Source organism: Mauremys reevesii, linkage group 8, assembly GCF_016161935.1.
Source record: "Mauremys reevesii isolate NIE-2019 linkage group 8, ASM1616193v1, whole genome shotgun sequence".
Classification (NCBI taxonomy): Eukaryota; Metazoa; Chordata; order Testudines; family Geoemydidae; genus Mauremys; species Mauremys reevesii.
The window spans coordinates 64,449,379-64,465,217 of NC_052630.1; the positions used below are offsets into that span (position 1 = coordinate 64,449,379).

Sequence of the window (15,839 nt, forward strand, 5' to 3'; positions counted from 1 at the left end):
AGAGTAAAACCCCTTGTCCCTTTCCTCTTTTGGTACCTCCTCTATTGCTCCAATGGTGAGGAGTGTCTGCACCTCTTGTAAGAGGAATTGCTCGTGAGAGGGGTCCCTGAAGAGGGACTGGGATGGGAGGTGGAAAGGCGTGGTTGAAACAAATTGGAGGTGGTATCCTTGTTTCATGGTGCGTAGTACCCAGACGTCTGAGGTCAGCTGGGACCACGCCGGGAGGAAGTAGGAAAGGTGGTTGGAGAAGGGAGGAAAAGGATCCTGTCCAGAAACTGGTACGCTGTCCTCGGGCGAACCTTCAAAAGGCAGACTTTGGACCCCCCGGAGGTTTGGCGGGACCATGGTTTTGGCCCGTCTGGGGTTCTGACTGATGCCTACGCCCACCTCGACCGCGTCGCCTAGAAAAGTCTTGCCTGTGCCTGGGCACAAAGTACGGATGGTAAGGTTGGGGACGGAAGGGTCTGCGTTGGGTCACAGGTGTATGCATGCCCAAGGTACGCATGATGACCCTATTGTCCTTTAAGCTTTGAAGCCTGGGGTCCGTCTTTTCTGAGAACAGACCTTTGCCATCAAAGGGCAAGTCTTGGATCGTATATTCTAACTCCGGCAGGAGGTTGGAGACCTGTAGCCAGGAGATGCATCTCATGGTGATGCCGGAGGCCAGAGTTCTGGCTGCCAAGTCGGCCGCATCTAGAGAGGTCTGAAGGGAGGTTCCCTTCCTCCAGGAAAGCAGCAAATTCCTGGTGTGAGTCCTGTGGAAGTAGCTCCTGGAACCTACCCAGCTCCGCCCAGGTGTTATGACTATACCGGCTCAGCAGAGCCTGCTGGTTTCCTACCAGGAGTTGTAGGGCGCCTGCGGAGTATACCTTGCGACCGAGTAGGTCCATTTGCCTAGCCTCTTTAGACTTTGGGGCTGGTGCTTGCTGGCCATGGCGCTCCCTCTTGTTGACTGATTGGACAACTAAGGAGGAGGGAGGAGGGTGGACATACAGGTATTCGTACCCCCAAGAGGGTACCATGTATTTACGCTCAACCCCCTTCGCTGTAGGGGGAATGGAGGCCGGGGACTGCCATAAGGTGTCAGCGTTAGCTTGGATTGTCCTGATAAAGGGCAGAGCCACTCTGGTGGGCATATCTGCCCACAAGATGCTGACCACTGGGTCTTCTACCTCCGGGACCTCCTCTACCTGTAGGTGCATTCAGTGCATTCCTCCTGAGGAGGTCCTGATGGGCCCTTAGGTCTATTGGTGATGGTCCAGAGGAGGAGGTCCCTGCCACTGCCTCATCTGGCGAGGAAGAGGATGAAACGCCAGGGACGAGCGGGTCCTGTACGACCTCCTGGTCCTGAACTGGTTCCTGCTCCAGCGGTACCGGGGAACTCGGAGGATGGGTCAGCGGGTCATCCGTCCCGGTTGGAGGGGGACAGTTAACTGCGGCCTCTGATGCTCGGTGCTCCGACGACGCAGCGCATGCGGGAGCCAACGGAGCAGCTTGGGCCTGGTGGTATGCCCAAGGCGTCCAAAAGGGCCATTGTTGAGGACCTTGGTCTTGATGCCGGGCTTCTTGGAAAACTCCGGCGGGCACATCCGAATCACAGTCCTCAGCATAGTAGCTGTCTGCTCAAGACGACACCGATGTGCGTCTGGATGGCCAGGGAGGAGCAGAGAAGCCTTGGGCCGATGTCCCAACAGACCTGGTTCCCCTATGCACCGGGGATCGGTGCCGTGAAGCATCTCGGTACCAAGAGCGAGATCGGGACCTGCGACCGGACCGGTGCCGGGAGGTCGACCAAGATCTCGAATCCCGACGTCGTGAGTGGCTTCGGGAGGTACGGTGCCTGGAGTGGTACCGGGATCTGGAGCGGTGCCGGGAGTAGCGAGCCGGGGAACGTGAAAACAATCAGTGCCGTGAGTCTGACCGGTGCCGTGCGAAGGAACGGTGCCGGGACTGCGAGCGGCGTTGAGAGCGGCGTTGAGAGCGGGAGCGCTGCCTGGACCTGGAGCATCTGCGAGACCGCGATCGTGAGCGGTGCCAGTCCGCTGTGCCAACAGAAGGTGGTCTAATCAGGGCTGGCTTGCCAATCGATTGAATTACCCTCACCGGCGGTGCCAGGGGTGGAGGCAATGCCGAGTCTGTCAAGGCAATCAGGTCTCTCGCCGCTGCGAACGCCTCCTGCGTGGACGGTATGGTGAGATCTACTGTGGCAGGTGCTGGAGAGGTCACTGGTGCCGGACTCGACGGCCCTTGCAGGACCAGAGTCGGCAGTGCTGGCCTAGTTGGTGCCGCGGCGGGTGTCAGCGCCGGGCGGCTCAACCTAGGCGCACTCTCTGGCCTCGGTGCGGGTGGTGCCGAAGCGGCAGCATTCGTCACTTTCTTTACCCTCGGGGAGAGGGAGCGCCTCGGGGCCGACTTCGGTGCCCGTGGCGTCCGGTGCCGAGAGGCTTTGGGCAGACCGGTACGGTCCGGTGCTGAGGAGGTGCTTCTGGTCTCCGACTGAGCAGCGCTCGGTGTCAAAGATGGAGAGGTGAGAGCCGCCTCCATGAGGAGCTGTCTAAGTCTTATGTCCCGCTCCTTTTTAGTCTGAGGCTTGAAAGCTCGGCAAATGGGGCAGTTAAGCAGTTAACTTAGCAGTTAAGTGTGATTCCCCGAGGCACTTCAAACAGGAGTCGTGTGGATCTCCTGTCGGCATCGGCCTGTGGCAGGCCGAGCACGGCTTGAAACCCGGGGAGCCGGGCATGTGCTCCGGCACCGGGTGCGGGGAAGGGGCTAATCCCCGAACCTCTCTAACTAATACTACTCTAACTATACTGTTAAACCAGTAAATATAACTAACTAGATATAAATATAGAAGAATTATAACTATGTACACAATAACGAATGAGAAACTACAAGTAAGCTAGGGAAGTGGAGGTCAGCTAAGCCGCGCTCCACTGTTCCAATGACCGACACGGGCGATAAGAAGGAACTGAGGGGTGGATGGGTCGGCTGGGGTATATATCCGGTGCCATAGTGGCGCCACTCTAGAGGGCGCCCAGTCGACCCACCGAGTGTTGCTAGGGTAAAAGTCTTCCGACGAACATGCACACAGCGCGCGCACACCTAACTGGAATGGATGTGAGCAATCACTCGAAGAACAACCAAAAATATCTGTTTGATTTCTAAATATGCTGCAACTACAAGATGATATTATAATGCATTTATTTTATTTTTTTAAATCTATGTTAGCTAATATGCATACTAAGGGATGCTCTCCAGCGTTAGGTAAATTATCAGGATGGACTCTCAAAATTGAAATTTCAGTGCTTTTGATCAGCCAGGATTCCAGACTCTGCAAATTACAGCTGGCCGTTGGAAGTATTTTAGATGTCAGGTCAATAAACACACTAGCACGGGTTTGATTCCATCTCAGAGAGGACTCTGGTACAGAAACTATGTACACTGGCCAGTATGTTACATTTAAGTAGGTATAGTTTTGATTTGGAAAATCTCTAAAAGTTTAAAATAGAAAAGTATTAATCTATATTAATCCTAAGAGTGTGAAAAACACATATTTTACCTGTGCAAGAAGGTAAAGATGTCCATTCCCCATCAATACATTCTATTTTTCTTGATCCAATAATTTTAAAGCTGAGGTCACAGTCATATTCCACTGAGTCACCATGCTGATAGTTCTCATGAAGTTCACTGATAATATTCCCATTGGTAATGCTGGGTGGTTCTCCACAAGCTTTGGTTTCCTCTAATACAAAGAGATTATATCTAGACAGTTGTTCCAATTAAAAGTAGACTACAATAAAAAATGAAAAAAACCAAATTCACTGCTTCAAGTGCAGAAAGATGGCACAGCTGACCAATGAATTAATTAACCTTATTTCTGGAGATTTGGATTCAAATCTTACTTTAGGTCCCAAGTGGAAATGAGTGCCCTGAGTTCAACCTACTACCACTTCACACAACTGGCAGTTTCACTATAATCAAAATAGATGGAAACAAATTCACAGTTTCAAATGGGAAATGAAGGCACAGTGGGTGATTGGCATGAGGATAGATGGGGTAGTTCACCTTGGGATAGACACTAGGATCCAGAAAGAGCCCACAGAAGAGTTTATGAGTATTGAAGAGCCAGATTTACTAATAGGTATCCTACTTAAATAAGCCTAAGAGAAATAGTTACCTTTACATGTCGGAGATGCTGGGAACCATCCAAAGTAATAGCATTGAGAGGAGTCAGGTCCCACTCTTTTGTGACTTTTTGCACAGGAAAAAGTTACCACATCTCCATTATCGTATTTACCTTTCGGGGGGGAAACTGAGCCTTTGGACAATGTCAACATTTCACATTCTATGGCTAAAGATGGTGGTGAGGAAAGGAAAGAAAATATATTATAGCAAATATTTCTAGGGGAAAGTATTTAAAATACAAAAGATTTGAACAAAAGGGGTTGATCAAAAACCAGTTTTAAACCATGGAAAGGCACCCATTGATTTCGATCAGGGCTTTGGTTATCACCAAGAACAAGAATCTTGCTGAAAAAACTGGGAATTTGCAAAAGAGTAAGAACTCCATCTAGGGTGGGAAAGAAAAGATGGGAAGTAGGAAAAAAACCAAGCACAATAGGACATAACTGGGAGGAAAAACAAAGATGACATTTAACCAAACGAAGGGGTGACTTTCCATAATCTTCCCCCCACATTCTATTAATTTAACTATAAACATTTTGCAAGGAATTTAGAAACTGGTAGTTTTCATAGCCACAGATCCTTACTCAGAAAAATCACACTTGGAATACACCAAATAATCAGTTAATGATGCTGGCTTTTCAACCTGGATTGTTATTTGTCATGACTTAAAATACAACTATTACTTGTTCAAAATTTTTGTAAGATTTGTTTGACTTTCATAGTACAATAATAATTCTGCAGTTTCCAGTGCTCTGACTACCTCTTATTTCCCAATGGTTCCATTAATTTTTAATTTAATCTGGACTCTGTTTGAATCAGAGCTGCTCCATCCGGAGTCTGGAACAGACAGATGCAGCTATTGCTGAGCAGACCACGAAGCTCTCAATACCAGCGAATCTGGATGGGTGCAGAGCAGAGATACCCCAGCCCCTCCAACCCTCCTCAGACTTCCCTCAGAGCCTGACCCAGGGGGACAGTATTTATTGTCCGTATTGCAGTAGTGTCTGGGGTGTCCAGTACATGTGGAGAACCCCACGGCACCAGACGCTGCACAAACAGCCAGTCCCTCCCTGTAGAGCTGAGATGTAAGTACAATATTTATATTCCAATGGATTTATTTTATTATTATATGGTAAAAATGAGAAAGTTAGCCATTTTTCAGTAATAGTGGACTTTTTATGTCTGATTTTGCAAGGAGGTGAAATTTGGAGGTTTGCAAGACAAATCTGATTCCTGAAAGATGTACAGTAATCTGGAAAGGTTAAGATTATGAAGAACACACTTTCCTGGGGATTGCTCACTGAATGCAATAAATGATTCTTGACTGTCCCAGCAGACATGAACACTTCCCACCCAGTCATTATCCACAATGTAACCTGCACCTACATCAGAGCTATTTAAACTAGTAATCAATATAGCAACTAGAACAGTCAAGGGAATTCATTCTGCAGAGTAGTAGTTTAATTAAACAAAAAACAAAAACACCTTACCAAGACACTGGGGCTCAGGAGTCCATCCATTTACGCCACACACTGTATAACCTGTTGTGATTTTATTTACAGTTTGGTATCCATCCGCACATTCATATTCCAGTATTTCTTCAGGCAGAAACACCATTTGAGTTGTGCAGAAATTAATATGCTCGAAACGAGGCTTTTCACATGTTTCTGTAGAATCAGAGAAATTTAGGTTTTTTTCTTAATTAGAAACTCTGGTATTCTAAAGCATTCTCATTATATCTACCTTTGTGAATTTGGGCCCCAGTATAGTAAAAAATGAAAAATTCTACACACATTGTATCTCCTTAATTTTTCTTTAGGAATATGTGGTGGTGAAAAGAAAGTGTTCATAGATTTTGAAGGCAAGGCTAGAACAAAACATTTAGGAAATAAATATATACCTGCATTTTGCATGCTTGCTTCTTACATCATTCCCACTAATGTTTACCAGACATGTTTGTCTTTGAAAATCTACAGTGATAATAGTGACTCAAACCTTTCCCTTGAGAGTCAACACTAATGCTCTTAAAATTCAGAATATCTTCCTAATGTCTAGCATAAAAATTTTCCTTCCTTGGATTCAGGCCATTGCCTTTTTCCTACCATTTGAAACTGAATATAATTTCCTTCTTTCAGGTGCTTCACTACATATTGGCCTGGTCTACACTATGAGTTTATATCAAATTTAGCAGCATTAAATCGCATTAACCATGCACCCGTTCACACAACAAAGCCCTTTATATCAATATAAAGGGCTCTTAATATCGGTATCTGTAATCCTCCCCGACGAGGGGAGTAGCGCTGAAATCGGTATTGCCATTTTGGATTAGGGTTAGTGTGGCCGCAATTTGATGGTATTGGCCCCCGGGCGCTATCCCACAGTGCACCATTGTGACCGCTCTGGACAGCAATCTGAACTCGGATGCACTGGCCAGGTAGACAGGAAAAGCCCCGTGAACTTTTGAATTTCATATCCTGTTTGCCCAGCGTGGAGCGCCGATTAGCACGGGTGACCATGCAGTCCCAGAATCAAAAAAGAGCTCCAGCATGGACCATACGGGAGATACTGAATCTGATCTCTGTATGAGGAGATGAATCTGTTCTATCAGAACTCCGTTCCAATAAATGAAATGCCAAAGCATTTGAAAAAATATCCAAGGCTATGATAGAGAGAGGCCACAACAGGGACTCAACACAGTGCTGCTTAAGGAGCTGAGACAAGCATAACGGAAAGCCAAAGAATCAAATGGACGCTCGCGGAGGAAGGGAGGGAGGGAGAGAGGGGAGACAGAGGACTCTAGCCATCCCACAGTTCCCACACTCTCCAAAAATCATTTTCATTCTTGACTGAGCTCCCAAAGCCTGAAGGGTCAAAAACATTGTTGCGGGTGGTTCAAGGTATAGGTCGTCAGCCCCTCCCCCCCATGAAAGAAAAGGGGAAAAAATTGTTTCTCGCCTTTTTTCAATGTCACCATATGTTTACTGGATGCTGCTGGCAGATACGGTGCTGCAGCGCTAAACAGCAGCATCCCCTTCCCTTCCCTTCCCTTCCTGATGGCAGATGGTGCAATATGACTGATATTCGTCATCATCATCCCGTGAGTGCTCCTGGCTGGCCTTGGTGAGGTCGGCTGGGGGCGCCTGGGCAAAAATGGGAATGACTTCCAGTCATTCCCTTCTTTAAGCTTTGTCTAATGGAGATTCAGTCCTGCCTGGAATATCATAGCAGCTGGAGGCTGCCCCCCGTTTTATCTCTGATTGCAGACGCAATAAAGTCAGTTTCTTATTCATGCATTCTTTATTACTTCATCACAAAAATGGGGGGATAACTGCCACAGTAGCCCAGGAGGGGTGGGGGAGGAGGGAAGCAATAGGTGGGGTTATTTCAGGGGCACCTCCTAGAATGGCAAGTAGCTCATCATTTCAGCGCAATGTCTCAGGCTCTGACCCGGAGCGGCCGTTTGCGTATCTGGTTCTGAAGTAGACTTGCCTGATATTCTAGGCAGGACTGACTCTACCTTTAGACAAAACTTAAAGAAGGGAATGACCTGGGGAGTCATTCCCATTTTTGTTCATGTGCCCCCGGCCGACCTCACCGAGGCCATCCAGGAGCACCCATGACAGCAGCAGACAGTACAATATGACTGCTATAATAGTATCTCTAGTATAATAGACATACAGTGACAGTGAAAAAAGTCTGAACGGGCTCCATGGTTGCTGTGCTATGGTGTCTGCCAAGGTAACCCAGGGAAAGGGCGCAAAATGATTGTCTGGCATTGCTTTCACGGAGGGAGGATTAACTGACGACATTTACCCAGAATCACCTGCGACACTGTTTTTGCCCCATCATGCATTGGGATCTCAACCCAGAATTCCAATGGGCGGGGGATATACTGCGGGAACTATGGGATAGCTATGGGATAGCTACCCACAGTGCAACGCTCCGGAAATCGATGCTAGCCTCGGTACATGGATGCACACCACCGAATTAACGTGCTTAGTGTGGCAGCGTACACTCGACTTTATGCAATCTGTTTCCAAATACCGGTTTCTGTAAAATCGGAATAATCCCGTAGTGTAGACATACCCATTGTTACTGTGATAGTTACAATTAGGTTGTAGTCATGATCCCTTGAATCATCTGTAAGGGTTAGATTCTGCTCCAGTGTAAGGAAGCCAGGGAACAGATTCTCTGGTCTGGTCCAGCTATACTGAGCAAGGAACCGGATCAAGGGATAGAACAAACATAACTTCAAGCCAACTTTCTGCCTTCCAGATCCTCAGGTTGTTCCTCCTTCTTCAAGCTATTTTATGCTGGTTCTCTATGGCCCCAAAGGGTCATTTCAGCAGCCAGAAGAGCCAGGACATCCCAGTTATGATGCCTTTTCCTTAGTCACACCTTTATATCTGGGGGGAATTCCAACCAACCAACTATTTTTTTGGCTGTTTTCTGCAGTCAGAACTATGCAAAGCAGATGGAACAGGAGGAGAATTGGGCCTTATACATATAAAAAGGCAAAGGTGGAAAGCAGCATACAACAGTAAATAAGGAGTTCTCACTGCATTCAATTATGTGTCCCTAATACTTAGCCCTGTTTTATCCCATTTGAGGGTCTGGTCCTTGTTTACCAACCAAACTAATCCATGCGCTGGCACTGTCATTTTCACGGCCTTTATTTTCAAATCAAAACATTCATGAACACCACAAAAGTCAAACATGTCCCTACTAATTTCCAAATGAGTCACAAATTGCAGGGAATCTTGTCCCTGTAGAAACATGAGAATTATTCTTGACTGGAAATATGGGAGACTACTTTATAAAGAGCCATGCATCCAAAGGAAGGTTTATTCATTTATTGAGCCAATTTTGTAGACTATTCTGTGTGAAACATCCCAGTGTGCAAGAGTTATTGCAGGTGCTATCGTACGGGACACCACTTTGCAGAGCCAGAACTGCAAACAACTTAAAGTCCCTGTATTTCACAGTCAGATAATGTAGATGGGATTTTCTAGGTCTTGGTAGCTATGCTGTTTATTTAATACTCTTTGATGGAATGGACTTCATTTTAAGACAAATTATAAGCAAGTTCTTTTATGTTCTGTGTATGTGGATACTAATAGGGTAAAAAGAGGAATAGCCAGGAAATAAGGCAGCCTGATATAAAAGGAAGAGATGATCCCCACTTGGACTGGGTTAATATTGGAGTTATTGTCCCACAAAAGTGGGAGATTTAATTGTCCACTTTAATCACCATATTTCCTCTCATCTGGAGAGAAGGGACTCCCGAAACCAGAGCACTATAACTAAGATACCTAAAGTGACAACAATTGGAAGAAAGTTTTTATAATTTTGTGCTCTGATGCTTTTACATAAAATTTAAGTCTTTATGATTTGAATTCTGATCAGCCAATGGTAAGTTATTTTATTTATGATGGTAATACCTCCCCCAAATAATAGATCAATTTTGTCCAGTCATAGTAAGGCATAACCCAAGGAGCCTCAGCCTTGTAAGTTTCCCCACATGAAGCTTCAAGCTTCTCTCCATACCTGAACATGGTGCTCACCCTCTACTTGGGAAAAAAGGAGCAAAGTAGAGAGTTCTTCAATCATTAAATTACTCACTAATGCACTTTGGTAAAGGAGTCCATCCTTCTTGAAGGCACTGTGTCTTCCCCATCACTTTTCCTTCTGGAGTCATGTAACCAATCTGACACCCATATGTTGCTTCCTCGTTTAAATTAAATCTGCTCTTACTTTCAGAGAAATAACCATTCTGTATCTCAACTTTTTCACAGATTTCTAAAATAGAGAGAGTATGACATTATCTCAAGATAAACACTGTTAATTAACATGCTTTTCATAGGTATAGGGTGACCGCGAGAAGAGGTACACCTGAAATGAAATGGAGGAACACTACTTAAAAAATGTTTGAACAAGAAGTTCCTTCATACTTTTGGAGAGTGGGAGGGGAAGGTAAGAAATCATAGTGTATATCAGTGTTTCTTATCTCTCACAATCATTCCTGATACTGATTTCTCAAAGCCAATCTAAAAGACGGTTGAACTGAAAATGGTCATTTTGAGTCTGACACTGCCAGCTCTTATTTTGTGGGAAAAGTTCTCTCTTTGTATTGTATGTGCTGTATGTATAAGTAATTTGGTGAAGCACCTTCAAATCATAAGGGGCTCATAAGTGAGAAAGACAGGGATAAAACATCACACAGAAATCATCACTTAACCTGCCTTCTTCAGAGACAGCCTCACTCACTGCAATATTTCCACAGCTGTGATCAATAGAGCATTCATGCTAGGCCCCCTCAGTTTAAAGGAGAGGGTGTTTATAGCAGGGCATTATCCTGGAGAGGCATTCAATTTTGGAATTCACTCTCTCCCTGAATTTGCTGACTTCCAGGATACACTGCACAGCCCATCTACTTTCTTGGGCATTTGGGGAGAGTAGAGATAGGGAGGGAATGAGGCTTTGAGGCAGGATGTGTTTGTCTGAATTTTGTTATGGAGGTTGATGACTTGATTTTACACATGATATCTTAACTGATGTTCAAGCACCCAGAGCTACCAGACAAACTGTGCAAGCCACTCCATGGAGGAAGGGGAGGCAGAGGGGCAAGGTTGAACCATGGCTTTAACCCACTTTGCAACACCCAGAAGTGCTGACCAGGTATAGACAGAGGAACAAGCTGCATTATCCCAAAAGATGGTGTAATGCACACACAACTCATGCCTGGTAAAGAACAGAAAGACAGGATTTCCTTGAGCACAACTGCTCCCTGGATTACTTTGCCTCAACAAAAATGAGAAATACCTGTGGCACCTTATAGACTAACAAATTTATTTGGGCATAAGCTTTCGTGGGCTAAAACCCACTTCATCAGATGCATGGAGGGGGAAATACAGTAGGAAGATATATATAGCAGTACATGAAAAGACGGGATCTGCCTTACATCTGATGAAGTGGGTTTTAGCCCACAAAAGCTTATGCCCAAACAAACTTGTTAGTCTATAAGGTGCCACAAGTACTCCTTGTCATTTTTGCTGATACAGACTAACACAGGTAACACTCTGAAATTTGCCTCCACACTATCCCTAAACACAGGCCAAATCAGTGGCTAAATGTCACAATTTATAAATATTAGGTGGAGCTAATAGTAACATCTTTTATTAAATTTGCCTGATTCTCTGAATGATAAAATCCCATTTCTTATTGCTTGCAACTTTGTTAGACTTTAACCATTTGGATTGAAATTTTCCATGTCTGGTGTCTGCCTCAGCATCATTTTTTGTTTTGTTTTGAAAAGTTTAAACTGAAACGGTTTCGCTGTTTCGGAGACTGATGTTTGAGCAAAATATTCTGTTTTGTCGATGCTAAGTTATTGTTAGAGCTCTTTTGTTGAGAACCTCTAGCACTTCCATGGTTTGGAGCAGGGATTCAACATTTGGCTGTGGTGTCCATCTGTTGTCAAAGATTCACCTTTTTTTGTCCTCAGAAAAATGCACCCAAATTGAAACATGTTATAAACCTATGAAAGTACAGATTTGGAGCTTGATTATTCTCTGAAGATTCCATCTGTACTGAACATGCTCAAGCCCAAGGTGGCAGGGGCTGAGCAGAACTTTCCTAGGGGCCACACTCATGCCAGGCACTGAGACTGTGGGTATGTCTACATAAGAGTTGGAAACTTGTACATTCTAGCATGAAGAGACATATTTTAGCTTTAGCTCCAATCAAACTAGCACATTAAAAATAGGAGTACTGCTGCGGTGATGCAAGTGGCTAGCCACCTCAGTACATACCTATGATCTTTGACAGGATCATATGTGCGGAGGCTAGCTCCTCCCACAGCTCAAGTGGCCACAGCTACATTTTTATTTTTAGTGCTGAGAGGTGAGAATAAGAATGGGGATGGGGTTGAGTTAAGGAAGAACAGGGTTGGGCAGAGGGGTTGGGGACTATTATTATTATTTTATTACAAAAAGATATGCTCATCTCTACACAGAAGACAAAGAAATGCCTGGTACCTGTCCGAAAGAGTTAACAATCTAACTTTTAAAAATGAAACAACTAGGGTTGCCAATTTTCCACTGGCACAATACCAAACAGCCTTGCACTGCCCGCTGCCCCACTCCTCCTCCAAGGCCTCTCACACACTCCTCCCCCACCCCCTGTCACTCATTCTCCCCACCCTCACTCACTCATTTTCACTGGGCTGGTTCAGGGGGTTGGGGTGCAGGGAGGGGTGTGGGAGGGAGTGCAGGCTCTGGGGTGGTGCCAGGGATGAGGGTTTTGGGGTGCAGGAGTGTGCTCCGGGCTGGGACCAAGGGGTTCAGAGGGCAATCGGGTGGTCAGGACTGGGGTAGGGGTTTGGGGCCCAGGAGGAGTTCAGGGGTGCAAGCTTCGGGTGGTGCTTACCTCGAGCAGCAGCATGTCCCCCCTCAGGATCCTACGTAGAGGTGCAGCCAGGCAGCTCTGCAGCCTGCCCTGTCTGTAGGCACCACTCCCGCAGCTCCCATTGGCTATGGTTTCCAGCCAGTGGGAGCTGTGGGAATAGCGCTTGGGGCTGGGACAGTATGCAGAGCCCCCTGGATGCCCCTATGCATAGGAGCCTGAGGGGGCCATGCTGTCTGCTTCCCGGGAACAGCACCAAGGCTGTGCAGCACCGCCAACTGGACAGTTAACAGCCCAGTCAGTGATGCTGACTGAAGCTGCCAGGATCCTGTTTGACCAGGTGTTCTGGTCAAAAACCGGACACCTAGTCACAGTACATACAACAAGCAGGGGTGGGTGAAGAACTTTGAAGGTCAATGCAATATGATCACACAGTTACTCAGGTCAGAAATGTGCATTGTCATGACAAGTCACCTGCTAGGACTGGTATTTTTGTTTTCATTTCAGGCAGAGGATGATAGTAATATGTCTACAAGTTTTTTAACAAGCTGATCAATAGAACATGAATGTTCCTTACTGGTAGAAGTACATGTTGGAGTAGGTGACCAGCCATTCTTTGTGCATGTAACTTTGGTTTCCAGATTATGAGGAGAACACACATATGAAATTTCATCACCTTCTTTGTAGGTTTTCCAATAGCTATACAGAAATCTACCATTTTCCAAATGACCAGGAGAACACTTTTCTAAAGGAAAAAAGAAAAGATTACATTCGGTTAGCAAATGGAAGTCAGACATTTAACAAAGAAAAAACAAAACAAACCACCCTCTTCAAAACTAGCTATTTATTTGAAAAAAATATTTCAAATATGATCTTCTTGCTGCATAGTACTGTAGTACTTTATACTGAAAAGACCTTTTTTTTCAAATACGAATCAAAGCGCTTGATTTTTCCACCGGCCTGAAATTTGTTATATCAACTGTGCACAGGTGTAAACAATTACACAAGATGCAAGGCAGTAAAGCATTGGGTCACATGGTCCAGATTCTCAATTGGTGCAAAACAGCAAGCTCCATCAACCTCAATGGAACTACATTGATTTACACCCGCCAAAAAATCTTGCCCAATATGTTTCTTAAGTAGTGGTGTCTGCACAGAGTCATTTACAGCATTAGCCTCCAGAAGATGTTATCAATCATATTATTCCCTCAAGTTATTTTATGTATAGATATCACTACGATGCTCATTGAATCTGATTATTAAAACAAAAAAGCATCGTTACACAAACCAAATGATACAGGTATTGAAACACCAACATGTAGATACCATTCTGTTGATTGGGTTTATGTTCAGGCTCAGGCACTAGCTGAAAAGTTCCATTAATCCAAAATAAAAACCAAAGTCATGTGTAATGGGACTGTTTAAATCATGCCATTGTAATGGCAATCACATCATCAGCCCAGGATAAACCAGGTGACAGGAGACGGACAACAGCCAAAGGAAGCACCTCTTACTTTCCTTCTCCCCATGCTCAGTCACTGGAGAAATATGATGAAGTGTAAAGGTAACTGTGTTAAGCCCTCCAAACTAAATTCACAATGTTTGTTTCATGCAGCAGATTGAAATGTATTATTCAGACAGGTTTGGGTTTGGGATCTTGTTAGGGTTGCCAATTTTGGTTGGGTGAATTCCTTGAGGTTTCATCAGATGACATACTCTTCAATTAAAAATTAATCTTTAATTCCTATAGACCCCAGGGCACTCCTGGAGTGTTGGCAATCCTAGCTCTTGTTCCTGTCACATTATGAGACCTGAGTTTTTTCCCTTCCCAATATTACCTAGCAGCATAACATAGTGCTCTTGGCCAGTGGCATTTTTTCCCTTTCCTCTGAGCTCTCTGGGAGATCTACCATTTCCCACTCTTCAGTTATCACTTAAGGATAAAACCCTGAACCTGGTGAATTCAACGGCAGTTTTGTCATTGATCTCAGTGGAGGCAGGATTTTCCATCAAAGCCTTAAGGCCTCATGGTAAATTACTGTGGATCCCATTACCACTAACTCAGATTAAGCCTGGAGTTTTGCTACAGAGCCGCACAAGTTGGTCCCTCCCGCCAAGAGCTAAAGATGCTGCCTTCACAGCTCACTAAGCACCTGACAGCCTAGGAGCAAAGAACAAGGTTTGGTATCAAAATTCTGATTCCCTGAATATTTTTTAACTTTTTTTTTCCAACCACTTCCATGAGCTGTGAATGCCAGGAAAGTGTGACTGGCAATTACAGTGTGATTGAAGTTGTGGAGTACTTCTGACTTTGCATTTTCTGTCAGGACACTGTCTATACTGTACTTGGAAAGCCTCCCACTGTGTGAACCAACTGTCCTTCTGCTTCAGATCCCTCATTAAAAATAACTTGCCACAAGAGTCTCAGTCTTTTGACCTTGTACTAGAATTGTCATCCTGTTTAATATGTTGGTCTGAATTCAACTGCAAGGTGTTTGGAAAAGTAACTGTTCTTTTTTGTGCTTTGTGGAAGTCCTATGCACATTCACAGCACTATTTTATTCACGATTCCACACTCAAGGTTGTGATAAAAATATTTCCATTACAAGCATTGTTTTGACCCACTCCTCTCTTTTAACTTTTCATGGGAAGTAGCTTTTTCAAGAAGCAATTTTATAACTAATATAAGGGATGGTTTCCTGCCCTCCCCCCAACTCTCCAAGTGTTGAATAACAATTTTCAAACACCTAGACCAAAAAAGTGAGCCCTTTCTGAAAAGTAAAAATAAATAATTATATAAATAAATAAAACCAGACCAAAACCACACAAAACCCATTCATAATATTCCTGCCACTTCTAACTTGAAAATAGAATAAGCTACAAACTGAAAAATTCATACAGGCAGATATTTATACATCCTCATGTCTACTCATTAGAATTTCAGTTTTCAAACTAAAATGTCAATTGATTGTGTTCACACCAATCACACCACTCTATAAAAGTATGATCACTGGGGCATAAAATTGTACTTTCTAGTTTCTTAGCACTTATAGTTTTAACTACTACTGAACTGCATTCTAAACTACTAGGAACGCGGGGGGAAGGGGATGAGTCATATGGGTGCATTGAACTATCTGGAGCAGATCAGGGAGAGGCTTTGGTCATAGGATGTCTATTCAGTGCAACTCCAGCATAAAAGCACAGTTTGGTGGCTAGTGAGCCTGCTAAGTTGGAGGGAAGCAGATCTCTCC

At 44.7% G+C, this 15,839-nt stretch overlaps 1 protein-coding gene across 3 annotated transcripts in view; it reads right to left on the reverse strand.

Moving 5' to 3' along the window:
* The window catches only part of LOC120370158 (complement factor H-like), a 156,977-nt gene that overhangs the window by 58,817 nt on the left and 82,321 nt on the right, over positions 1-15,839 (reverse strand). For 2 of the 3 annotated variants that reach the window (XM_039484433.1, XM_039484436.1), the window contains 5 exons: positions 13,166-13,333; positions 9,808-9,984; positions 5,676-5,852; positions 4,178-4,351; positions 3,560-3,742 (listed from right to left, as the gene is read on the reverse strand). In XM_039484433.1, coding sequence (XP_039340367.1) covers positions 3,560-3,742; positions 4,178-4,351; positions 5,676-5,852; positions 9,808-9,984; positions 13,166-13,333 — 879 coding nt within the window. The remainder of the gene's footprint in view (positions 1-3,559; positions 3,743-4,177; positions 4,352-5,675; positions 5,853-9,807; positions 9,985-13,165; positions 13,334-15,839) is intronic. The other variant, XM_039484435.1, reaches the window with a different exon arrangement.